General features: G+C 39.8%; 1 protein-coding gene across 4 annotated transcripts in view; it reads left to right on the top strand.

The window, feature by feature from the left end:
- ROBO1 (roundabout guidance receptor 1) overlaps nt 1–26640 on the top strand; it is a 1215767-nt gene that overhangs the window by 1152158 nt on the left and 36969 nt on the right. For all 4 annotated transcript variants that reach the window (XM_051859421.2, XM_070071933.1, XM_051859420.2 and 1 more), the window contains 7 exons: nt 209–406; nt 4454–4480; nt 5902–5944; nt 14408–14562; nt 17687–18022; nt 19851–19958; nt 23501–23645. In XM_051859421.2, coding sequence (XP_051715381.1) covers nt 209–406; nt 4454–4480; nt 5902–5944; nt 14408–14562; nt 17687–18022; nt 19851–19958; nt 23501–23645 — 1012 coding nt within the window. The remainder of the gene's footprint in view (nt 1–208; nt 407–4453; nt 4481–5901; nt 5945–14407; nt 14563–17686; nt 18023–19850; nt 19959–23500; nt 23646–26640) is intronic.

Raw genomic sequence — 26640 nt, 5'->3', positions numbered from 1 at the left:
TTTGTTTTTAAATTCAGTCCCATAAGTATAGTTTGAAAGTATCCTGAGCTTTTTAAAATTAATAATGGTAAGTGGTGCAGAATGAAATGCAGTTTATTGTTGTTCAAACACTAAAAGAATAAAGCAGCAGCCATTTGATATCCTAGGCACATGCTGGCATTAGCATACTGAGTTGTAAACCCAAATCAACCAGAAGTTGGCTTTTCAGATTCTCACGGAAACCCGGTGTCCCCTGAGGACCAGGTCAGCCTCGCGCAGCAGATCTCAGACGTGGTGAAGCAGCCAGCATTCATCGCGGGCATCGGGGCTGCCTGCTGGATCATCCTCATGGTCTTCAGCGTCTGGCTTTACCGGCATCGCAAGAAGAGGAATGGACTCACCAGCACCTACGCAGGCATCAGGAAAGGTGTCAGCTGTCCTACCTGTTTCATATGTCTCCATGTTCATAAAGCTCTTCTATAAAGATGTAAAGATTTTAAACATGCTTGTTTTTTTTTTTTTTTTGTTGCTGTTGTTTTTTTTTTTGTTTTGTTTTTGCAGCATTTACACACCAGGGGTCTTCAAAAAGCCAACAGGAATGTGCATTAAGACAAGACTGTGCATGGATTTCAAACTGTTTTGCACCAAATTAAACTGAACTTTTTATTCTCTTTTCTGTGAACTTTTTGAAGCATCCTGGTGTGACATAGACTTTCTCAGGGTCTTAGCCTTTAAAATAGGCTTCAGCTAGGAAGGTCTAGGCCTGGCTGCTATACCAGTCCCTGTTCTCTTAGGAGATTAATATACTTATTTATATTATTGAGGAAAAGTTTTAATATCCTGATCATAGGAATTATCGGTGCATGCCTTGACCTATGTCACCCAGTTTTAAGGGAGACATTGTTGCCCTTCATGGAGCGAAAGGGAGAACACCCCCTGAATATTTTCATTCATAAAACAGCTTTCTGCTTAGTGCGTGGAGAATGCATGTCTCCATGATGTGCTGTAGTTAGCAGAGAGCAGAGACTGAGTAACTTCTTATTGTTCTTTTCTTCCAATTTTCAAAAATGATTTCCTTAATGAATGTTTACTGTGCTTCTCAGCCAGGTCATTTCTCTGGCAAAGTCACTGCTTGCCCATGCTGGAATGTCTCCAGGCAATCACAGGACAGTCTGGGCCAGCAGCCTAAAGTAGTTGTACTCTTGGTGACCAGAGGCCATGGTCCAAAGGGGTCAACACCAATCCATCACCAATACTGCAACAATCAGTCATTGTGCCTGCTGCCAGTGGTCTGGCAGGAGCCTCCTCATACACAAAGATTGGCCTTAGCATTGTCATGCTTAAATACGCTTTCTTCAAACACATGACCTATCTAGAGATGAAGCCAAATGTTAGCATCCCTGCCTCTGAAATGGAAAATGAGGGTCTGCTTACTTCAAAGAGAACTGGTGCTCATCACGTGAGCAAAGCAGACCAATGTCAGACCCACGAGGTGCTGTGTGAAACTCAACACAGGGAAGGGGTCTGGGGGTGTCTGGGCGGTGGAGTGGGGAAGAGTGGGGTGTTGGGGTTGGACTGTGTTTCGAAATCTGGTTTGAATAAAGAATCTGACTAATTCACAAATAGATACAGAGTCTCTTGAATCCTCCAGTCAAAAGACCTCCATCATCAACTCCATTTTGTAAATAGCCCATCAGTGAGATCCTGTTTCTTGTCACAATGAGGTGTCATACCTGTGTGATTATAACCACTTAATGCTGCATATTGTCTTGATGTCTAAATATGAGACATGAAATCCCCTTTTTTTTTTTTGCCCCAGGATTACTCCTTTTCCTTTACTAACGTACTTAGAGCATGCGGACAAATGCCTATGTGCTCTTTCTGCAGACCCTGTTAAACTAATACATCATCCTTCCAACTAGCTTGTGTTTCAGCAGAAATCACAGAACATAATTACAAATGTAATCTGATGAGCACTGATTCTGCCTTCCTCACCTCATCTTCTTGGCACGTTTTCATAAGTCTGTTTCTGTGCAATTAAACGGAAGTTCATCCTGAGACCTTGAGTTTTCTATGTCACAAAACAGGCATTTAGCCTGGCATTGCAGACACCTGCCTCCCACATAAGAATACCTGAGTTGAAGTCCTGACTTTCACTCCTGACCCCAGCTTCTTGCTAATGTTGACCCTTGGAGACAGTGGTGATGGCCCAAGGGGCTGGGTTCGTGCCACCTATGTGGGAGAATTGGACTCAATTCCCTGCTCCAAGTTTCATTCCTGACCCAGTCTTGGCCATTGTAGGCACTGGGGGACGTGAACTAGTGGAAGGGAGATTTCTGTTTGTTTCTCTCTCTGTCTCTTTCTCTGTCTCTCTCTCTCTGTCTCTGTCTCTCCCCCTCATCTCTTTATCTCTCTCTCTCTGCCCTACAAGTAAATGAATTAAATTGAACAAACAATACTGATGACTTTAAGATGAAAGCAAGTAAAATATTTACAATACACAAATGCAGAAGAACCTATTGACCTATAAAGCATGCAGCCAGAGTGTAACCCTGGGTAATGGTGGATATTCTTAACAAGTCCTCCCCTACATGGAGCTCTGGGTGGGATGTCTGCTGGACACCTGGTACCCCTGTCTGTTACATTCACTTATTGCACCAGCATTGCTGGGGACATAGAGAGTTTATTGTTATGGGAAGCTTTGAGAATTACATTGTTCTTTGGTGTGCTAGCAGCGAAAATTTCATTTAGACTGACCTCTTTTCATCTCTTCTTCAATTCCTCCAACTGAGGGTAGCCGTGAGGAAGAAGTCATAACAAGGACCTTTCATATTTTCCTTGTGTCCTTGCAACTGCCAATTAACGTTCAAGCACTCAATTCTTGCGTGAATAGCTTTAGTTTCAAGTGTACCATTTTTTTATGAAGACTTGTTACTGGGGCTCAGAATTTTTGAATGTAGCTAAATTACATGGACCCTCTGAAAAGAACTGACTGAAAGAAAACACAATAGAATTCTTAAGGCAGGGGCCTTCGTGCTGCCAGCGAAGGCCAGCGTATCAATTGGTCCACCACATGGATGTCTGGGTTTCTGTTCTTGGTAGTACCCTCTGGGATAGATGGTTTGGTAGGAAGTGGCCAGGGTAGAGGCTGCTCCAGCCTTCCAGTTTGAACACCCACATGCTCTTGTCCCAGAGTGAAGTTCTCACCCATGTTCAGATAGGAAGTGGTGAATATATTTTCGGCAGTTTTTTGACACATGATACATAATCAGTATTCTAGTTTATGCGTCTTCAGGAGTTGTTAAAAGCAGACTTTCAACTTCAAGGGAAGAATATAGATTCCCTTGCTTTCCTTACCAGGGCAATGTTTACCTTAAATTAACGTGAAGAGGCTGGAAAATAAGTCAGTATCCTCCCTCGATGAAATGATGTGGAAATTGCTCTGGTGTTAGCCAACACCCAGGAATGGCAGAAGCTTGGAGACGTGGGGGAGGAGAGGCTGCTCGTTTTGAGGTCTGCAGTTCAATTTCAGGCATTATTGATTAGATTAAGATTTATAACTGCAGAGCCAGTGAAGGTTTTCCGAGGGTGTTATTGTTCTATTGTTTAGCTTCTGGTGTGGCATTTAAAAAACAGTCAGCCTACTCCTAGAAATCTTCCGAATGCAGACAGCAACAGAAAAATTTAAATCTAAAGCTGCATTTATTTCTGTCCATTCACAAATTTCCGTGATAATAAAAATGAAGCATTGCCCTGTTGATGTAAAAATGGCAGGCATTCCTTGTCAGTGAAACAGTTTGATTTTATGTTTCTCTTGTTTCTTTCCTTCCTTCCTTCCTTTCCTCCTTCCTTCCTCCCTCCCTTCCTTCCTTTATTCCTTCCTCCCTTCCTTCTTTCCTCCTCCTTCCTCCCTACCTTCTTCCCTCCCTTCCTCCCTTCTTCTCTCTTCCCTCCCTCCCTCCCTTTCTCCCTCCCACTCTCTTCCCTCCCTCCCTATCCTCCTTCCCTCCTTCCTCCCCAGACCCTATGATGAATACTTAAGTGCCCCCATTAGTCCACTTTAATAAGCATTTACTTTCAGATTTCTAGATAAAGTTCCAGCAAGACCCTGATAATACTTGTTTAAGAATCCATCATCCAGTGTTTGGAAATGATTAATAGCAGAGCATTCCTGTTGGTGCGAAAGCCGAGAGCTAAATCTGTGTTACTAAATGCAAGGTCATCCGCAGGCTAACCCAGCACAGCTCCCCAGGCGCGCTGGGATGTCAGATACTTCAAAATGGTACCTGTAGAGGCAGGCTGCTTTTGTCAACCCCAGATTTGGTTTTATTCATATATCAGAGTGTCAGAGCAACGGACTTAGCTATTTACATTTGTTTTATGTTCAGCTGTCTGCTTGATTTATACTAATGTGATATGTTCCCTTTCTTTCTTCAGCTTAATAACTGGTTTATATTTTGTTTTGATTTTTCAGTCCCGTCTTTTACCTTCACACCAACAGGTATATATTTGCACTTACCCTCCTCCTTCCCTTTGGTAGTTTGGCATGTGTTATACTATTGTGTTTCTGTTTTTATTTCATTTTTCTGCCATAAGTTGGGGGAGAGGACATAAAATGGAATACAATACTTCATTTATCCACGCCAGGCATGCCTTTGAAGTGGAAACGGTTGGCCTTGCTTTCCATCCATTGGATGCAATTGTTTGTTCACAGCTCCACACTGCATCTCAGCCTTGTTTGCATGTGTTTCATTAAGCAGACACACTGCTTCTATCCTCAGCATGATTTAACATGCTAATGACCTTATTGATTATTTCATACTTGGCAGCACATTTCTCCCCCTTAACTTCAGCTTTCAGATTTTCCAACAAAAGTTTCTCTCCTTTGTAATCCTCTGTCAGAGAATCAGTATTCTTAAAGGTAACCAAAATGTCCAGCACATGTGAAACATACATAAAACTTTTCATTATCCCCCAAGTGAAAATCCTAATATTCAGTTCTATTCAGTCTCTTTCAAAGTAGGGCCTCTGCTCTTGGATCACCCCTGGTAGAAGGTGTACCTGAAGTTATGCCTTCCCGCATTTAATCCAGTTATTCTAATCACTGGGAGCAGTTATCTCTCCCTAGCAGACTCCCAGTTTGGAGTTTTTCTAAGTAGCAGAATTTGGCAGCTTTTAGAAACACATTTCTTCCTAGAAAACATGTCTCTGTTTACAGAAAAGCTAATCTTCTTAACCTCAGGCCTAACTATGTGCAAATCTTTGTTGTTGGTGTTGTTATTGTTATAGCTAAATTTTTATGGCCAAATTTATTAAGCTAACAATGCCTTCAAGAACATTACAGTGTGTTTCGATTATAGATACATGTCTAATGTAAATACAATGAGAAGGTATCTGAAACTCACAATAAAAAAAATCAGATGCATTATTTAATAGACACAGCTTGGCATGCATAGTTGTATGTAGGAAGAAGGTTTAACATTTAGCTTTGTCTTGCTGGTACTCAGGCTTCTGAGACAATAGTCCACTAGAGGTTTCTTTCTGAATGCAAGATGACACATACAAAATCATGAAATTGTGTGATGCAGGAAATTCAAAACAGAGGAAGCTTTGGGAATGCTAATGTACAAATATGTAGTAGTCATATTTAATAGGATTGTACAGAACTTTCACTTTTGCCTAATTCTCAACCACGTTGGAACACTAAGAAAATCAGAGTGATTTGTATTTCATTCTAAACATTTTTTAGAAAGTTACCAAGTGACTAAGAAATCTGGTATGTCCTGTGATGGTTGTTGTGATGCTTCTGTATAGGAAGGGAGAAAGAATACGATATAGAAGATATGCTCATGAATGCAATAGCTTTCAGTATATAAGCATGTCTTGTAACTGTTCCTTTTTCTTTTTTTTGTAACATTCTAGTAACTTATCAGAGAGGAGGAGACGCTGTGAGCAGTGGAGGGAGGTAATTGTCTCACTTGTTTTTGTTGATACTAAAGGGAATTGCAAATATTTCTTATTGTGTTTCTTCCTGGTATCACTTTCTTTGGAGTTTAATTTAAAGGTGAAGTTTCTTTATGTCTTTTTTTAAAAAATCTGTATTTTGTTAACGCTGTTGAACCAAACTTTAGACTCAAATGCAGATATTGGTAAGGGCAGTTGCATCTCAACTAACGAACACCAGAGGGAGCACTTGAACCAAGAAAAACAGACTTGCTGATTTAGCAAATGATTAAAAGGAGTTAAAGTGATTAAGCTGTGGCATTTATGAAGATTAAGAAATATAGTTAGTTAACAGATAATATCAAAGAAAAAGTGTTCATTTGCAAACCTGCTGAACACAGCAGTTACTCATAAGTTGTTGCAGGTTATGTTTGTTTGTTCTTGTGAAATCAACATAGTTCACATTTCCATTCATAGTGAACTATGTTGAGATAAAAGAAGAAATCTAGGTAGCTTGTTAACAAAGAGCCTTTTCCCATACTCTAATTGAAATGAACCTCAATCCTAGATTTATGATATTTTTTGATAATTATTATTCAGTGAACTTTAATATATTCACAGAGAAATCACAAATTGATGTGACAGGCGGCTTAAAGGGGCTGAAATAAGGTATAAATTACGTGAGCCAACCTTCAGGATTTTCCACAGAAAGGATTTTTTTTCCTCAAAAAATAGTAACATCTATCTTAGGCTGTAGGAAAAAAGAATCTCCAACCTAAATGATTTTCTAATTCAAATTCGATTAACTTACTGGGTGTCCTTCTTTGTATAGTTAGTGCTTGCTGCTAGGCAAACTAAAATGAGGAGTGTGTTAACCCTGAATCCCACAAACATATCATCCAATAGGAAAATCATGGAATTGAGTAGAATACAAGTATAACAAAGAGCAGTTAAATAATGGTAATCTTCTTTAGCCCATGCTGTACCAGTTTGGCAAGAAACGCTAATGTTTTCTTTCCCAGGTACTGCTAGCCTCCTATTTTCAGAACTGTGAAACACAGGCAGCTGCTGGAAGACCCCAAACCAGGGAGATCTTCATCAGGAATAAAAGCACTTGCCGTAGAAATGAAAGCAGAATGTGTTTTTGCATCCGGGGGAATCCTATCTAAATCACAACTCAGACATTCATGAAAGAACCTTTGGCACGATAACATTTTCTTGAGGGTAGATGTAGAATGCCTGATTATTCAACCACCTCTCTACATGTGAACAATTGGGACTGTGGACCTCAGCTTTGCTGTTCATCAAAGCATCATCGGAAAGTGCTCATTGAGCATCTTCTATATGTTCTTCCCTAGCCTCTGTGCATGCAAGTGTGTGCACATGCTCACACACAGGTGCAGACTCAGACAATACCAGCCTGCTTCCTGCCGTAAGTGAATTCACAGCCCAGATAGACCAAAACGTCACATTGGAAACAGTGGCTGAAAAGCATGGGTAGCATAGGTAGCAAGTCACGTTTCTGTGGTGGGACTGAAAAGCTACATAGTACCTGAATTGCCTAGCTGGGAAGCTCACTATATGACAATGCAAACATAGCCTTTTCTACACAACAGTAGAATCCATAGTGAGACTGATTTATTTAATAAGAGTAAGTGGAAATGATTGCTTTCTAAGATGAGATGATAGAAGATGCTGGAAAGTTAGAGGAAGGCGTGAAATAAAGATCTTAAAGACAATTTTAAATGTGCTCTTTAAATATGTTGAATACCTACTATGTGACAGCTACTCTTTTTGATTACTTGAAATACATCACTTAGCAAAGCATTTAAAAGTTCCTGTCCTTGTGGACCTTACATTTTAGTGGGGAGACAGAGAAAAACAATCAGCATATTTTTAAAAGTCAAGCTGTCTTGTATCAGCAGCTAATAAGGGTTGTGGAATAAACAGAGCAGGAGAGAAGCAAAGAAACCTAGAGGTGCATTAGGAAGAAGCCTCATGCCTCATTCCTGTTTGTGAGGGTAGGGTGTTTGAGTCTATTTTGTGATCCAGTGGGGGTAAGAGGATACTAGTGGAGTACATCTCTGCATTGCCTTCTCTCATGTCCATCTCTTACAAAGTGATTTCCCTTGTGTGTCGCATCGGCCCTCCCACATCACTTGACTGACAATACACAAACCAAAGCCTCTAGTCATCCTCTCTACCTTCTGCATCTCGTTGATGTTAGCTCTGACCACCTGCACTACCTCTAATAGTCTCACTTCAAGCCCTTGTTCTCCTTTTATCTAACCTACGACAAAAGTTTCCAGCTGGCCTTTCTTCAGCTTCTTTATGAACATTACATCCTGCGCAATGCATTTGCCCACTGAAGCCAAAATGATCTGATGAAATGCATATTGGTCATGTCTTTGAGCTGCTGAAAATCCCACTTTCAAGAGGACCCAGCATGATTAAAATATCAAATCTCTCACTCACTCAGCATTGCATGTAAAACCCACACATCCAAGGGCTTTGCAGATTTGCTTCATAGGTATGAAGCATCTGTCTGTGCCATACACTGCAATCCCCTGTCACCCACCTGGCCTTTGCCAATGTTGGATTCTCTTACGTGTCCCTATTACGCTGCACATGTTTTATGCCAGCCTGGGATGACAGCCCATTGCCCTTCGTTTATTGAACTTCACCTGCCATATCCTCCATGAACTTTGTGCTGTGAGCTCCTATAATTAAGCACCTAACAAGAGGGAATGCAATTCTTTTGTTTGTATCTTTCTGGCTTTTGGGCCAAATCTAACCTGCCACCTGTTTGTATAAACAAAGTCTTATAAGAATGTAGCCATGCTCATTTGTTTGCATATTTCCATGAGTGCTTTGGAGCTGCAATGGCAAAATTGGGTCGGTACAGACAGGTACCATATGGCCTGAGAGTTGTAAAAGGTTATTGTGTGGTCCTTTACCGAAGGAGTGTGTCGACCCCTAGGGTATGTGATTGTCTCTGACAATAGGATGTGAGACTGTGGAGTGCAGACATGGCATGATCTATCAATGAATGAAATTTTTATAATATAATAAATGTGATTCAGTGAATGACAACAATAAATTCCATAAATCATGGAAGATTAATTTTTGAAAGATGTCATCAGTAAGTATCTAAGAAAGGCATGAAGGAGCGAATGATTATTAAATGGATGTTCGAAGACCTGGGTTCAGTTCTTGATGTCTTTTTTTTTTTAAAGATTTATTTATCTATTTGAGAGGCAGAGTTACAGAAAGAGAGTGAGTTTGTCTATCTGCTGGTTCACTCCCCAAATGTCTGCAATGACCGGAGCTGGGCTGATCTGAAACCAGAAGCCAGGAGTTTCCTCCCGGTCTCCTGCATGGGTGCAGGGGCCCAAGCATTCAGGTCATCTTCTACTGCTTTCCCAGACCACAGCACAGAGCTGGATCGGAAGTGGAGCAGCGTTGGGACTTAATCTGGTGCCCAAATGTGATGCCAGCACTGAAGGCGGAGACTTAACCTACTATGCCACAGTGTTGGCCTGAAGTCCTTCATGCTTTCAAGCCCTTTATTTAGGGCTGTGTGTTTACTATAGGAATAGACTATCTCATACTCTCTAATAATTCTCAAGATTATGAAGTCAGTTATTCCCAGACAACAGAAAATGAGGATTGTGGTAAGCAGAGGGACCTTTTCCCAGCTGGAAAGGAGCAAAGAACATTGACATTATCCAGGGCGAGGACCATAGACATATTAAGTAGCTGTCCCTAGTTGTTGAATTTTCAACCTCAAATATCCTGGCACCTCTTGTAAAAAAAAACCTACTTAGAATCTACACCACAGCATAAAGCATGTCAAAGCAGAGAAAAATCTGAAAAGGGGGTGGAAAAGTGAGACTCGCCTCAGAGGGAATGCCAGTGCCGCATCTCCTGTCAGTGGGAGGTGAGAAAGAAATATAGCTCAAACTGTACTTTTCTGTCTCACATTGGATGTCTTAGCTCTATCCTCAGGCTTTAAAACTCATCCAAGTGGGAGGAGGAGACAGCCTACCGCCTGACGACCCCTTCAGCCAGGTTTTGCCACTAGTTTTCCCAGCTCCTGGACCCTAAAGTATTTTATTTTGTGGTTGAACAATTCAAATAGTTTTTCTTGGAGTGCTTGATTGGAATAACTTAGGAAAGACAAGGTGAAGGATTAAAGGTCATTCCCAGATAATGATTAATGTATATATGCCTTCTTTTCCTTCATGACACAAATCTATCCCCGTAAGAGATTACAAGGGTACCTCAAAAAGTTCATGGAAAATGAGTTGAAGCATAAGTTGATTTTGATGCAAAGAAATTTTGGACTTGCACATGCTCAGATATGATAACATTGTTTAATAGTGTTTTGGATGATTGTTCATCACTTTAACCAACGTATTTTTTGCTTCTGCTTCACATGTTACTGTTGGGCAGCTAAAATCGGTCACATACCACACTAGGAAAGGCTAAACATATAAAAGGCAGCCTAAGGAATTTTTGGTTTAAAAAGAATAATACACATAGGGCATTTTAGTGTTCATTTGGGCACATAACCATAACTCACCTTTTCCCTTAAATAATTAGCATTCCCAACTCAAGTCTAAGCAGAAAACTAGGATTTATATTGTTAAGCCTCCTTGCTGTTAGAAATCACCCATATGTATGCAAAGTTCTCTCAGCCTCTGATGACAGCAAAGCATTCACTGAGAAAGTGTTTTTCAGAGGGAATCGTAGTAGCACAGAAATATTGTCTTTTCCTTTAGAAACATGTGAGTCAGACTGTGGAAAATTTCAACTTGACCCATACATCAAACAACCCATAACATCTGTACAGTGTCCAATGTGGAGTTTTATTTTAATAACTTCTACAGTGATAACATTCATGGTTTAAGTGCAGGGAAAATAAAATCAGAAAGCTAAAGATGACTCGATGAAGAATTTCTGTAACTAACATCTATTTCAAAGACTCCAGATATCTCTCACAGAGCTTGCATTTAAATGTTTAGAATTTCAACAGCTCGACAACATTACTCTTCAAAGCATGTTCTTATCGACAATTTTAATAGTCTGTTGGCTCAGTCTTTAACAGCTTTATCCTGAATTTCAGGACTTCAGATAGTTTCTCCACTCTTCCTTTTTTTTTTTTTTTTTAAGTATTAAGGATTTCATTCAGTGAGAGAAATGCAAAGGAGAGTGAGGGCTTTATCTAGGGGAGAAAGAGAAGTCTAGAGGCTGAAGTTGGGGTCCATACCAAGCAGAGAGCAGGCCAGGAGCCACGTGCAGTGAGCATGCAGGACGGAAAGCAGGGAGTGGGCAGCCCGAAGGCCATGAAGGCATGGACAGCAAGAGCAACAAACAGGGAACAAAAAAAGGGAGGAGCCCACTCTGTTCCAGGCTTTTTATCCACTTCCAAAGGGGAGTGGTTACACAGCCTGATTGGCAGGTGGATGTACAGGTGGGATCAAGTAGGGGTGTGAGGTCACACAGGGGCCGCAGTCTTCCAGCTTGCAAATCTAATCAAGTTTATCCTGTCTGCTTGCCTACATCATTCTCCCCTCAGAGAGATTTCAGTCCCTTAATCTTAAGGGATGTTGAAGGGCGTAGAATCGTCATATCTTCTATAGCTGCTTCCTGCTTCTGAGGGGCATAGCACAGGCCCTGCCTATCCTGGGTCTGGAAGACTCTATCTCATCTAACAAATTCGCTTTATGAGCTGGAGTGCTTTTAGACACTGCCAGTGGCTGTGTCCCCTGCATGGCCAGTTATTCCCAGAAGTTGGTGAGTTCTGAAACATACACGTTTGTTAATTAGCATAAGCAAAACCTGGAACAAAACCAATTGTGAGTGGTGTGCCTCTTAAGATGGAAAGAACATATCTCACATCTCCCAGATAGTGGGTGGTTATAGGCTACCCTTATGTAATTATAAACCCATTTAGCTTGAGCGTAGAGGGTTATAATAGAAGAACCCATTAGGAGTTTTATTGTCTATAACAGTTCCCAGAGAGAATCAAAGAAAAGGCAGGTACAGCATGTCTGCCTTAAGGTGCAGCAGTCTTGATGTAATGAAAGCAAATGCTTTACTTATCTTTTTGCTTTTTGAAGAGGTACTTAAGATCTCTGATTGGCTTGCAGGAATAATCAGGTGTGTCTTTTTCAGTTCACCTGTGAAGATGTAAGAGGTAGAGCTATAACCCTAATTTTACTGAGTAGTCATGCTCAATAGCACCTGGTAAGGTCCCTTCCATTTAAGCTGTAACTGATCTGAAGAGGATCTTTCTATGAACGGCTTGTTCAGGAATTCCTAATGTTGGAGCTTCTGTTAAAAGCTCTTTAATTCCTTGGAACACCTTTTGTGGCTCCCCTGTCCAGCACAGGGTGTCTATATCCGGGCCTTTTAAAGCTTCATACAAAGCCTTGGAATCCAAATCCTGGAATCCATATTCCATAGAATCCTGCCGTCAGCGATTCCCAATGTTGGAGCTTCTGTTAGAAGTTCCTTAACTCTTTGGAACAGCTTTTGTAGCTCCCCTGTCCAGCACAGTGTGTCTGTGTCAGGGCCTTTTAATACTTTATACAAAAGCTTGGAATCCACATCCTTTTATTACGAATATCTGAGTGCTTTAGGAGACTTCCACACTCTCCAGCATATGTATTTATATCATTCTACATCCAAGGGTGGACTCCATGGCCAGACTGCCTGAGTTTGAATACCAGTTCTACTGTGTGTTCACTTTTATGACTGTGCACAAGTTTCTGATACTTTCAGGTGTGCCAGTTTCTCACCTGTAAAGTTGCATAATACCAGCCCCTACCCTTGTAAAATTGTGGTGCTGACTAAATGCATGAGTTAATGCATGTGAATAAATTCAGAATAAGGCCTCACATTGAAAGCAAAAAGTATATACATTCATTTCACTGAATAACTATATGTGTACACACATATGGATACAGATGTTTGAGTTACAAATCCATATTCTTCAAAGTGAATCATTACTTAAATTACCATTATTTGCATAATAAACTTCCTCAGTTAACTACCTAAAAAAAAAAGAAAAGATTTACTTGTTTATTTGAAAGGCAGAGTTACAGAGAATGAGAGAGAGGGAGAGATGGAGAGAGGGGTCTTCCATCTACTAGTTCACTCCCCAAATGGCCACAATAGCCAGAGCTGGGATGGTTTGCAGCCAGGAGCCAGAAGCTTCTTTGAAGTCTTCCATGTGGGTTCAGGGGCCCAAGCACTCTGGCCATCTTCTCCTGCAATCCCAAGCACATTATCAGGAAGCTGGATCAGAAGAGGAGCAGCCGGGACTCGAACCTGTGCTCATAAGGAATGCCAGCATTGCAGGCAGTGGCTTTACCCTCTATGCCACAATGTTGGCACCCTCAGTTGACTACTTATGTGGCAGAAGAGGAACTATGAAGGGTTAAATATCAAATTTTTGCTTCCCAGGTAAATTGCTTGTTATTGCACTTTAACAAAGAAACCACAATTGAGCATGAAGCAAATGAAACCACGAATAAAATCCTTTTATGGAGTCTGTAGCATCAGTCTGTCTGTTGGAGCAGCAAATCATACATTGTTGCCTTATTCACTGATTTAACATGTTGAATCAATGTTGGCAAAGGCCGTGAAGCATGCCCTTCATGAACTCCAGCCTGAGTCCCTTGTACCAGTGGTCAGGGGCTCCCATTCATAACTACTGATGCAGTTTGCATTCGCAATGCGTTGTCAAAGAGGATCACCATCTGTTATTTTCCCCTGCCTCCCATTGAAAAAAAAATGAGCACTAATATTTCTTTCAGTGCACAATTTTGTTTTACCAGATTTAATTCAGTAGCTTTCCTTTGCTTATGTGGGGACTCAGGGCATTTTAAATTATCACCATCAGAAAAATGTTGACAGGCTTCCAGAACTATGCACTGAAACATTGGTGGAGCTCCGGGCAAAATGTCTCAGAGCCTCACGCTCAATTTCAGGGACACAGTTTTGAAGAAACCCATATGAATGTGCTTGATAGGAAGGCTACATTGTCTACGTAGAGGAGCTTGTTCCTTTTTTCGGTGATGATGTGAGAAGAGTTGTACATTTTCGACTGGGTCAAAATGGGAGCATGGAAAACTGCCTTTTCTAGGGCATTTGTCAAGCCACTAAATGACTCAAATACGTATGTGTTTATACTTTCAGATTCCATGTTTGCTTTTCAATCATATGACTAAATGAGGAGAAGGTTGTGCATGGCACAGGATGTTAGGTGTAAGCTCTGCCAGTTTACAGTTACTTCTGGGTAAACTGCAGCAAACCCCAGAACCTGATAGTACAGTCACCTTGCCTGTGAACAAAAGGAATCCCAACATCGCTCAGCATAGTTTACCCAGATGTTTGTGAGAATAAAGCAGTGAAGCCTGTGTTGGCGTTGTTTGCTGTGTACATCCCCTTTGCTTCTCTGTGCTTCTTCCCATAGGCCTGGATTGCTCAACATCAGTGAACCTGCCACACAGCCATGGCTGGCAGACACGTGGCCAAACACCGGCAACAACCACAGCGACTGCTCCATCAACTGCTGCACGGCAGGCAACGGGAATAGCGACAGCAACCTGACAACCTACAGTCGCCCAGGTTAGGGACACAGGGAGGCCAACTGGGAGCAACCTTTTTTCATGAGATGTTGACTACAGAATAGCACACTGGCCTGACATGTCTTTTCCCATCCCTAATCCTCCATACCTTACCTTCTATGAAGAAAATTTTTCTGCAGTATGAATTTAAATTCTAGAATGGACAGCAAATGAGGAAAACTGAAGTCATATCCAGATATTTATCTTTTTAAGAATGTACATGGTTATGACCTTTAATTGTAATTAGTTGTTTATAATATTCAATTATTTTCAAAATTTGGGGCATAGCAGATCAAAAGGTCGATAAATCCATGAAGTGAACCAAAATCTTTTTTTCTTTCAGATTTATTTTTTATTTTAAAGGCAGAGTTATAGACAGAGAGAGAGGGAGAGACAGAGACGTCTTACATTTGTTGGTTCACTTCCCAAATAGCGACAATGGCTGGAGGAAGGCTGATCTAAAGCCAGGGGTGAGCAGCTTCCTCCGAATCTCCCATGTTGTTTCAGGGGCCCAAGTTCTTGGGCCATCTTCCACTGCTTTCCCAGATGCATAAGAAGGGAGCTGGATCAGAAGTGGCACAGCTGGGACTCAAACCAGTACCCATATGAAATGCCAGCACTGCAGGCAGAGGCCTAACCTACTACACCACAGTGCTGGTCCCCAAACCAAATTCCTTAATAACAATAGTAGTTCTACAATAATAATAATGACAAAAGTTTTAAATGAAAATTAATTGACATTTTAAGTCAGATTTTGTAGTATAAAATTCCCAAGGATACAAGAAATATGTCTTTTACAGGAATGTAAAATGCATTTTTTCTATTATATATTTTTGATTAAGAAATGTGGGTAAGTTTTAAATTAACTTGCTAAAATTTTGTACTAAACCATAACAGGAAAAAATGGATGTGGAATATACAAGATTTAAGTTAATGAAATGAATTAAAATGGCAGTCTTCTTAAAAATTTTTCTGGCAAAAATCCAATATTCACATAAGAAACATTAGAAGAATTCTAAAGAATCCAAATATATGATTATGGAAGTAATGTAACCCATGAAGTTAAGGAACAGGGAAAGAGGAGATGATGTTTAAGTAAAGATGGTATGCCCTGTAAAGAATAAAACCTAGACAATCTGTATGTCTACCCTTAAAACAAGTCCTGTGTCTCCATTGAAAATAGATATGACAGGACCGGTGCCTGTGGCGCAGCAGATTAAAGCCCCTGCCTGGAGCTCCAGCGTCCCATGTGCGCACCAGTTCAAGTCCTGGCTGCTCCACTTCCAATCCAGCTCTCTGCAACAGCCTGGGAAAGCAATGAAAGATGGCCCAAATCCTTAGGCCCCTGCCCCTGCATGGGAGACCCAGAGGGAGCTCCTGGCTCCTGGCTTCAGATCAGCTCAGCTCTGGCTGCCATTGTGGTCTTTTGGGGAGTGAACCAGCAGATGGAAAACCTCTCTCTCTCTCTCTCTGTGGCTCTACCTCTCTCTGTAACTCTTTCAAATAAATAAAAAAATAAAATAAAATCTTTAAAAAAATGTATATGACAATGGAGGACATGCCCAGTGTATGTCCTCCAAAGTTCCATATTCTAGTTGTCTAGAAAGGCAAATAATCACATAATTATAAGTAAGAGAAAGACTGTGTTGTTACCTGTAAGGAAAAAAAATGGTGATATTCATTAAATTGCTAGGTCAAACTGTGTTGTCCAATATGATAGCCACTGGCCACCACTAACTCTTTACATTAAATTATTTAAGTAAAATACAATTTAAAATAGAATTTCTCATTTGCTATCTACTTTTCTAGTGCTGTGTAACCACCTGTGATCAGTGGCTACTCTATTGGACAATACAGAGAACAAGTCCAAAATCTCAAACATTTCTACAGGATAGCATTCATATAAAAAGATTGGCAAAGCCAAATCAGAGTGCCAGAAACCTAATACCTTTATAATATTTATTGAACACTATTAAACAAAATTTAATACCTAGAAAGGCCAGGTAAATAAAGTATCCCTGATTCTTCATCATATATGGTTGAAATGCACAGTGGTTAAGTTCAGTAGGATAGACAATTTACAAATTTGCTTAGGAATATATTCATATTTATATCTTCAGTGGCAAACATGTTAGTTAATCATTTCCTATAATATCCAGTTTAAAAATAATTCTCAGAGTAATCTGTTAGTGTTGGTGACAGTTTTAAATTACATGAAGAATAGTATTTTATAAACTTGATTACTTTTTATTAAAGAATGTTTTAATTTAAGATGGCTTCAGTCCTTTCTGCTGTTGTAATGCTTTTGACTGTAGATTTGAAGTATGTCTCTATGTATTAGTCACTTAATTCCCAAATATTGCAAGGAAGGGAAAACTCGAGTGCAAATGAGATATTAAACATAGTAGGTACTAGTTCAGGCTTTATTTGATTAAATGACCCTGGTTACTAAGATTTGTTTTCTGTCATTATGATCATGCTATACTTCTTGGGGTGTCATTGTGAAACCATGAAAAAATGATTTTATAGCATCTTTCTTGATAATAATAATCCTACATGACTAGGAGAACTAACCAAGTTCTCCTCAGCTACTATTTACTACCAGTTTACTGCTGTTCCTCATATTTTTTTTTGTCAAGTTACTTTATAAAATGTTGACAACTCAAGAGCTTTGATCTGCGGGTAGAGTTTTTTCCCCTTTGTCGGAAGTCTCAACTCCATATGCTTTGTTCTGTTGCTTTAAACAACTAACTGGCAGCTTCTGATAGTTCAGTAACCCAAGACCAGAAAATCTAAAATTGACACTGATGATATTCACACCTATGTTCTTTTAGTGAGATCATTAGTAACGAGGTCAGTAAAAGAAAATTATGTTAAGTTCAATGAATTATTTTCCGGAAGAAGCAGAAGTTCAGAATTACTTTCCAAACAGATTCTGTGTACCCTCTGGTTTTGTTTTCTTTAGAAAGTACATAGGAAGAATAGGCCCTGTGTGTTGGTCTTCTTTAAGTCCATGTGTACCTAACCTAGCAAGTTTACTGTGACTGGAAAAGCTACTTAGAAAGAAATTTAAAACAAAGAACCATGCAGAATGACGTTTTCCTTTTCCTCTCCATTGCACATAGCTGATTGTATAGCCAATTATAACAACCAACTGGATAACAAACAAACAAATCTGATGCTCCCTGAGTCAACTGTTTATGGTGATGTGGACCTTAGTAACAAAATCAATGAGATGAAAACCTTCAATAGCCCAAATCTGAAGGACGGGCGTTTTGTCAATCCATCAGGGCAGCCCACACCTTACGCCACCACCCAGCTCATCCAGTCAAACCTCAGCAATAACATGAACAACGGCAGCGGGGACTCTGGCGAGAAGCACTGGAAACCACCTGCTCAGCAGAAACAAGAGGTGGCACCGGTTCAGTATAACATCATGGAGCAGAACAAGCTGAACAAAGGTGAGAAGCCGCGCAGTCTCCGGCGTGCGTTTCTTTAGTTATCTTCTTGACCCTACAGCATGAGATGCTGCAACCTGGGTGAGAGTGGCAAGGCAGATCATTTCTTGGGTTCCTGACGTTTTCTTATTTCTTTGGTTTCAAAAGTTCCAGTGTCAAGGCGTTCATTAGCACAACAATAACCCTGGAAAATTGATTTTATAATAATATATAAGCATTTTCAAATGGTTTTGAGATTAATTTAAATTTAATAGTAGGTGAGGAATTGCTGAGGACAGTCAATCTTTTATTCATAAGTCAGGTGTCCAACCCCCACAATACCTCACATTTTCCATAAATAGACTATCCCATTCTTTCCACTTGAGGATGGAAGATAATTGCTTCTACATGGTCATATAAACGAATGGCATTTTTATATCAAACTGAAGAAAAATAATTAAATTAAACTTGAACTGGAGAAGTGGTTCAATTTGTTGTATTACTGTTACCTCATGTGGTTGCTAAGACTGGTACAATGTATAATTTTAGAACCTAAATTTCTTTGGTTGACCTGATTGAAGTCTGTCAGTATAGAACCTAAAGTAAATGGAGTTTAGAATTGACTTGAAGCAGTGGAATAGTATTTGATGGCCTGAGGGGAATGTTTCTCTATTGTAATGTGTCTGAGTTGGAAGAGATAGGTATTTGATTTCTTTGTAGTCCTTTAGGCTACTGCTCTAATAACTTGATTTGCAAAGTTACATCTCCAGGAAAAAAGGTATTGCTCTAATATGGGGCAATGTTGTACAAGTATCCAAGTAAGAAATATATTTTATTGTAGATAACTGGAGACATGGACTCATGGGTACACATGGATTTCAAAAGTGTTTTGTAGCAAAATGAAATTATCTTTTAATTCCATTTTTCACAAACTTCTTGAAGTATTTTCTTTAGGCTTGAGTTCAGAATGCTTTCTTCAAAAGTATAACACTTTACAGATGGAGATTACAAAAAGATAACTTAAACATTTCCTTTGATTATGTGTATATTATGCTTTTTAAATTGCCAACAAAGTCATCTAGCCTCTTCCCACGTTTAAGAAAGCAGTTGATTGGTATAATGACCTAATTTAATAAATATTTACTGAGAGTCCTGTATAAGTTCATGACATAGACTGACAGAGATGAATAGGACAGTTTTTGCAATCATGGAATTTACAGCACGGATTCAAACTATTGTCCCGTTATTCTTCCATAGTGTGTGGTTTTACGCTGGACTTTGGAAAGCTCTGACAGTCCTTTGTACAAATATTTCTGATGTTTATACTGCTTGTAAGCAGATTTGGTATGTCGGACTGTAATAAAGACCCTGGAATGCAACTAGACTGACAGATGATTACTGAGTACATTCCAGTGGTGAGCTTATCATTTGGATTTTCACCTTTGTCTAAGTAAGCAGAAGCATTTCTGGGGCCAATGGAGACATTTTGTTTCCTTATCTTGGATATAGTTTGTATCAGATATAATCTCACTGACAAGTTTCAGTTTTAATTAATATTGTATAGTAATTTATGTTCTATGATTTGCAGACATAACAGTTTTATGATTTCTTATTGCTATAATTATGTTGTATGACATTTTTAAGTTAGATATATTATATATATTTATATATATAATCTTCATGTGAACCCTTAAACTTTTATTTCTTGACCATCTGAATGTAAAAATAAAAGAGAAGCTAAATAAGTGATCTAATTAGTTTTTTCAGTTACTCAGAAATTCAAATAGAAATATGAAATGCCTCACAAAATGAGAATAAATGTTTAAATTTTTTTTCCAACTGGAATGTCTAGATTATCGAGCAAATGATACAATTCCTCCAACTATCCCTTACAACCAATCGTATGACCAGAATACAGGAGGATCCTATAACAGTTCAGACCGGGGCAGCAGTACGTCTGGTAAGTAAGAAGAACCAAAGAAAAATTCACCCTCTCCTATTAAAAAGATGGTACTCCAAGATTAGGAAGTGAGTGTTAGTGGATTGGCTACATAGGAGGCATGTCTAATCAGTTTACGTAATTTGAATGCCAAGCATGGGTCTTGTCTCTGCATCCTGAAAGACTGTCCCCTCACTGAAATCCTTTTGTTCTGCTTGGTAACAAAAACTGAGCGTCCTATTTTCCTCCTTATTAATGACCTTTAGAAAAGCCAGAAGGTTGGGCTCATCTTTAAAAGGAATTAAACTTCTTTTGTGGGGGCGGCCGGCTTTGTGGTGTAGCAGGTAAAGCTGCATCCTGCCATGTTGGCATTCCATTTGGATGCCAGTTCGTGTCCTGGCTGCTCCACTTCTGATCTGGCTCCCTGTTAATATGCCTGGGAAAGCAGCAAAGGATAGTCCAAGTGCTTGAGTTCCTGACACCCACATGGGAGACCTGGATGAAGCTCCTGGCTTTACCCTGGCCCAGCCCTGGCCATTGTGGACATTTGGGGAGTAAGCCAGTGGATGAAAGATTTCTCTCTCTCTCTCTCTCTTGCTCTCGCTCTCGCTCTCTCTCCCCTACCCCGTATGTGTGTTTGTGTGTGTGTGTGTCTTTCTCGCTAACTCTTTCAAGTGAAATTTTTTCTAAGATTTGTTTTATTCACTTGGAAGTCTGAGTTACAAAGAGAGAGAGAGAGAGAGGGAGAGAGAGAGAGAGATCTTCCATCTACTGGTTCACTCCCCAAATGGTTGGCAATGACCAGGGCTGAGCCAGGCCAAAACCAGAAGCCAGGAGCTTCTTCAGGGTCTCCCATGTGGGCGCAGAGACCCAAGGACTTGGCCCATTTACTGCTTCTTTCCCAGGTGCTTTAACAGAGAGCTGTTTTGGAAGAAGAGCTGGGAATTGAACTTGTGCCCATAAGGCTTAACCCACTGAGCCACAGAATCTCCAATCTTTTTTTTTTTTTTTTTAAGCAGGCATCTGTCCTATGTGTTAAGGTATTGGTTAGGACATTTGCATTCCACATTAGAGTACCTGGGTTCAATTCCAAGCTCTAGCTCCTGACGCCAGCTTCTTGCTAATGCAAGCCCTGGGAAGCAGCAGGTGATAGTTCAAATAATTCAGTTTTCTGCTCCGGGCTTTGGCTCCAGCCATTGTGGGCATCTGGAGAGTGAAACAGCAGACCGGGAAGCATTGTCTCTGTCTCAGTCTTTGTTACTCTGTCTCTCAAATAAGTGAATTTTTTAAAAAACTGCTTTCCTCATCAGTCAACAAGGAACTAAAAATGTTGCACACATAATCCACTAATTATGTTACCATCTGAAACTAGAATTTTAAAGCGCATCAAGTTTGAGTACATTTGAGTAGAATCAAAAGCCTAAGAGACAGTAACATGAGCTCTAGATCCAATAGGAACCTGTCTCAGTTTATGATTTCTCTACGGTCCCTCAGTTCGTGCTCTGAAACCTCATAAAACAACCTCCCAACCTCAATCTGTAAGTGCCTTGGAGGCCACACTGAGGCCTCTCTCCTTGGTCTTCATGCTGTTGCAGCTGTTTGCCAGCTGTTTTCCTGATAGAGGCTGCAGATGGGAGCTTGCCAGTACTTCAGTCCTGTTTTTCTAATTAAAGGCAGTTCATTATTAGAGCTACCATGTGGCAAGTCACAGCACAGTGAGAACAAAACCACTGATCTGGGGTCCAGCGTCTGGCTCCAAGACAGTGTAAAAACGGCACCTGCCAGCAACTGGGTTAAACTTGTTGCTAGGTGCTTTTAGCCAAGTCTGTCTACCCCTCTACTGTAATGAATATTGCATTTGTAGCTTCCCTTAACTAAAGGCCTTTAGTCCTTTTAAGTCCTTTAGTTTGACATTTTCTGATCTGTGTTAAATGGGTTCCTATTTGAATTAAAGGATCAGGAAATGTTTCTCTTTGTTTTTCCTTTTTAAAGTTATTATATTTCCTTTATTTTTTATGAAAATCTTGAGTGACTTTTTCTTTTTTAAAAATGAGTAAACTATAAGAGGAAAATTTTGATGTTCTGCTTTTGAGTAAGCCATATTAAAATATTTTAATCATTGATTATTATATGCCATTTCATCTTTGAATCATTAGTCACTTACAGAGAAAATCATTTTTAATGGGAAAAACTATGACTTTAGGTTGCAGATATTCAATTGATCTTCTCCATCCTCCAGGTTAGATACCTACATCTTGATGTTTTGCTGCTGTTTATCATTTGGTGGGTGTTCTGTGAATAGCTAGTAAAGTGGTATAGGGGTGTGAATTATGGTGGTAATTAGGAGAGAGAGCAAACCAGTAAATGACATGTAGGAGAGATCTGTGATGTTGGGCCTCTCAGGAATGTAGCCTTGTTCCAATGGATGTGCATTGGGAAATCAAGAGAAAGATGCTGGTTAATGTTAGCAGGGCAGCCGGGTGGCAGGAGGGAGCATAGAGACGTGCAAGCAGAGGGCTGACAGGCCTTGTTTGTTCATAACAGCCTGTCCCTCAACCCACACTGGGTGCAATAACATAGCAGAGCAAGAACATCTGGTTTAACACACACTCCCATTTGACTGAAAATTCCCCAGTGAGTTAGAAAAAATGCTGAGACCTGTTTCATGCACCATGTACCTGGGAGCTGTTTCAGATATAGTTAAAAAAATTAGGACCGAGATGATTTGCTGATATCAAAGGATCATATGAGAAAGATAATTATTGACTCTTTGTCTGTTACATCCATCTGAATCTCAAATGTATCAGGGAGGAACTTTTATTTTGAAATATCTGTGGCCCAAAGTTTTCAAAAATGAATGCTCTGAAATGCACTGCAACCCGTTTTTAAAGAGAAAGCCAGAACTTTACGAACACTTGAATAATTGGACTGTTTCAGATTACTAACAATATTTGAGCAACATCACTTTACTATCACTCATAATTTTAGAAACAGTGGCTGAAAACCCTTCTGTCTGTTTTTACAAATTGTTTTCCTGCTTCTTTTGTCATTTGTTTTATTAATTCTTCCAGCAATTATTTTTGTGTATTTGCCTTTTGTGAGAATATGGGCCTAAGACATTTCAATGGACAAGTACAAATTATATATATTCAGTGATTTAATGCAACAGTGGAACTCTAATAGATCGTATCTATATCATATTGTATTTTAGGTTCCAGCAATTAAATAATAGAAAGGCACTCCAGAAAATATGTCTACAGCTCATTTGTTTTAGATGATAATCCATAATGCAATTAATTGCTGTAGGAAGATCACTATTAATGATACGACTTGTAAAATTCATTTATGGTTTTTTTTTTTTTTTTTTGCTATGTGTTTTGCTGTTAAATTTGGCAGACCTTTTGCTTCTTCTATTGTGTAGAGTTCTGTTTAAAATTAATGAAGAATGTTTCTACACACAAATATGAATTGTAAGGTTCTACTTATAGAAAACTATTCACTTGTGAACAACAGAAAGTTTTAAAGGCCAGAAATAAGAGGTGGATATTTTCTGTCTTTTCTAGGGAGTCAAGGGCACAAGAAAGGGGCACGGACACCCAAAGTACCAAAACAGGGTGGCATGAACTGGGCGGACCTGCTTCCCCCTCCTCCAGCACACCCCCCTCCACACAGCAATAGTGAGGAGTACAGTGTCTCTGTAGATGAAAGGTAAGAGGAGCCTCCGCACAGATGGAAGTGGTGTAACATGCCTGCTTCAGTTCATACTAAGTGCAAACAGACCCTCACTTAAACTGGTTTGACTTAACAATTTTTTTACTTTCTGATGTTCCGACAGCAACATACTCATTTAGCTGAAACTGCACTTCATGGGGCTGGGATTGTGGCACAACAGGTAAAGCCACTGCCTGCAATGCCAGCTTTCCATGTAAGTGCTGGTTTGAGTCCTGGCTGCTCCTCTTCCCATCCATTTTCTTGCTAATGTGGCTGGGAGGGCAGCGGAGAATGGCCCAGGTCCTTGGACACCTGCCACCCATATGGGAAATCCAGATGGAGTTGCAGGCTCCTGGCTTCAGCCTGGTCATTGCAGCCATTTGGGGAGTGAACTGAGGGATGGAAGCGCTCGCTCTCTCTCTCTCTTGTTGTCTGGATTTCAAATAGGTAAAATAAATGTTAAGAAAAGAGACTGTACTTCAGATTTTGACATCTAATCTTTCCTTGAGCTAGTGATACAAGGTTCAGTACTCTCATGATGGTGGACTGTGGTGGTAGCCCACAGCTGCCAGTCAGCTTTGTGAGCATGAATCTAAACATACAATACTCTACAATATACTGTGTTGCTAAGCTGGGATGTTCTATAGGTTTGGGGTTTTATCTGCATTTTACACACGTAATATTTTCAGCTTGCAATAGGTTTATTAGGATATAGCCCCAGCATAAGTCAAGGAGCATTTGCCAAGAGGAGACTGACTTCTGAATTTATTTTGGTGTGAGAAAATTTTGAGATCTATAGTTTTTTCTAAATATACATTTCTCATAAAATTTTTAAGACCCCCTTGTGAGTGTGTGTAATCATGCATTTGTATGAATATATGAATATATGAGCTCAGGTATATATAATGTGTATGTATATATAAAATCATGTATAGTCATGCCTCAGTGTTCACACAGAATAGATTCCAGGACCAAAATTTATGGATGTCAGGTTTCTTATATAAAGTGGCATATATTTGCATGTAACTTGCACACACTCTTCCACATATTTTAAGTCATCTCTAGATAACTAATACCTAATAGAATGTAAGTGTTATATAAACAGAGAATAAACAACAATGACACAATACAATAATGACAAGAAAAAACTATCATACATGTTCAATACAGAACCAATTTCTTTTCAAATATTTTTTCTCCATTGTTGGTTAAATATGCAGATCTGAACCTATGTATGTAGAGGGGATGGCTGTGTATATGACATTCTGTGACATATGTCTGATTTTCAAGGAATAATTGTGTGGATTTATACCACAGCTATAGCATCCTGAAAATGATTGGTTCTTTGATATTATCACATTATGCTAAAACTGTAGGAATTTACTGATTACTTCTTCACAAGCATTTCACAGAGAATCCACATGACAGCAGTTGGGAAGTTTGTGTGCTTCTTTCTTATCCTATAGTCCCATAGTCTGTAGAAGTAGCCTTGATAATGCTAAGTGGAATAGAAGAGCTGTCACTAGTGTGACCAAAGGAGAACTCACTTGACAGAGAGAATTAACAAAGAGAAGTTAAGTCTACCTGAAAAATCTAGTCTTTTGCCCTGGTATTTTATAAAGAAAGATGTTTTTCATTAACTCTCTGTACAGAAACAATGTTTTATGAAGTGCTTGGGCCCCTGCCAACCACGTGGGAGACCTGGCTCCTGGCTTCAGCCTGGCTCAGCCCTGGCTATGGCAACCACGTGGGGAGTGAACCAGCAGCTGGAAGTTCTCTTTCTCTCTCTCTCTCCCTCCCACCCTCCCTCCCTCCCTCCTCTCTCTGTATCTTCTGTCCCTCTCTCACTGTAACTCTGACATTCAAACAAATCAATACATATTTTAAAAAAACTTTAGGGAGAAAAGTGTTTTAAAGTTCCTACCCACAGACAAAATTTTTCTGCTTCTGTTTTCTAATAATCTTTTTATAAAATGTCTTTTTAAGTAAAATCTTAAGAAAAATACTTACAGGTGATCATCATGATCCACAGTGGTTCTCATCATCACAGTTGCTAGTGAACTGTTGCTTCCAGGGGAAATACAGGATCATGTTCCTTTTGAGTGTCTGATCTTAACATTTTTCTCAACTCATAAATACATAACCTTGTTTTGTGTGTGTTTACAGATGCCTTCCCTAGTATACTTTTATTTTTTTAAGATTTATTTAGTTATTTGAACAGAGTTACAGAGAGGCAGAAGCAGAGAGAGAGACAGAGAGATCTTCCATCTGCTGGTTCACTCCCAAGATGGCCACAACGACCAGAGCTGTGCCAATCCTAAGCAAGGATCTAGGAGCTTCCTCTGGGTCTCCCACATGGGTGCAGGGACTCAAAGACTTGGGCCTTCGTCTGCTGCTTTCCCAGGCCATCTGAGAGAGCTAGATCAGAAGTGGAGCAGCCGGGACTCGAACTGGCGTCCATATGGGATGTCGGCACTGCAGATGGTGGCTTTATCCACTATGCCACAGCCCCTTCTCTAGTGTACTTGATTGATTCACTAACATGGAACTTGTAGCCAGCTGCACTGTAAGTTATTCCTAAGCAAAGTTTACATAAAGAGGTATTTTCTCTAAAAGGCACATCATGGCCTTCTTAGGAACACTACACATCAACTCAGCACTTTGTTTGGGGGCCATTTTAAACTGAGAAATCACCCATATAAAGCAAAATAAACCATGAAATGCACAGTGCTTACATTGTGCAAGCTGACACAAGAAAGCGGGATGTCATCTTGTTTAACCTTAGCTGGGAACATGTACTTCAGGTGACTCAAATTTTTGGCCTCTTTTTGGATATCTGGGAATAACCATGAAAGTGCCACATGTGTTGTTTTAGGGGTTATTTATAATAAATTTGCCAATTTAATGTCTTCTCAAATATGGAATCTACAAGTGATGAGTATTGGCTGTTTTTTAATTTATTTGTTTGATTTTTTGAGAGAGGGAAAGAGAG

This window comes from Oryctolagus cuniculus, chromosome 4 (genome assembly GCF_964237555.1).
Source record: "Oryctolagus cuniculus chromosome 4, mOryCun1.1, whole genome shotgun sequence".
NCBI lineage: Eukaryota > Metazoa > Chordata > Mammalia > Lagomorpha > Leporidae > Oryctolagus > Oryctolagus cuniculus.
The sequence above is the reverse complement of the archived record's forward strand: the minus strand, read 5'-3'. Positions and strand labels throughout refer to the sequence as shown.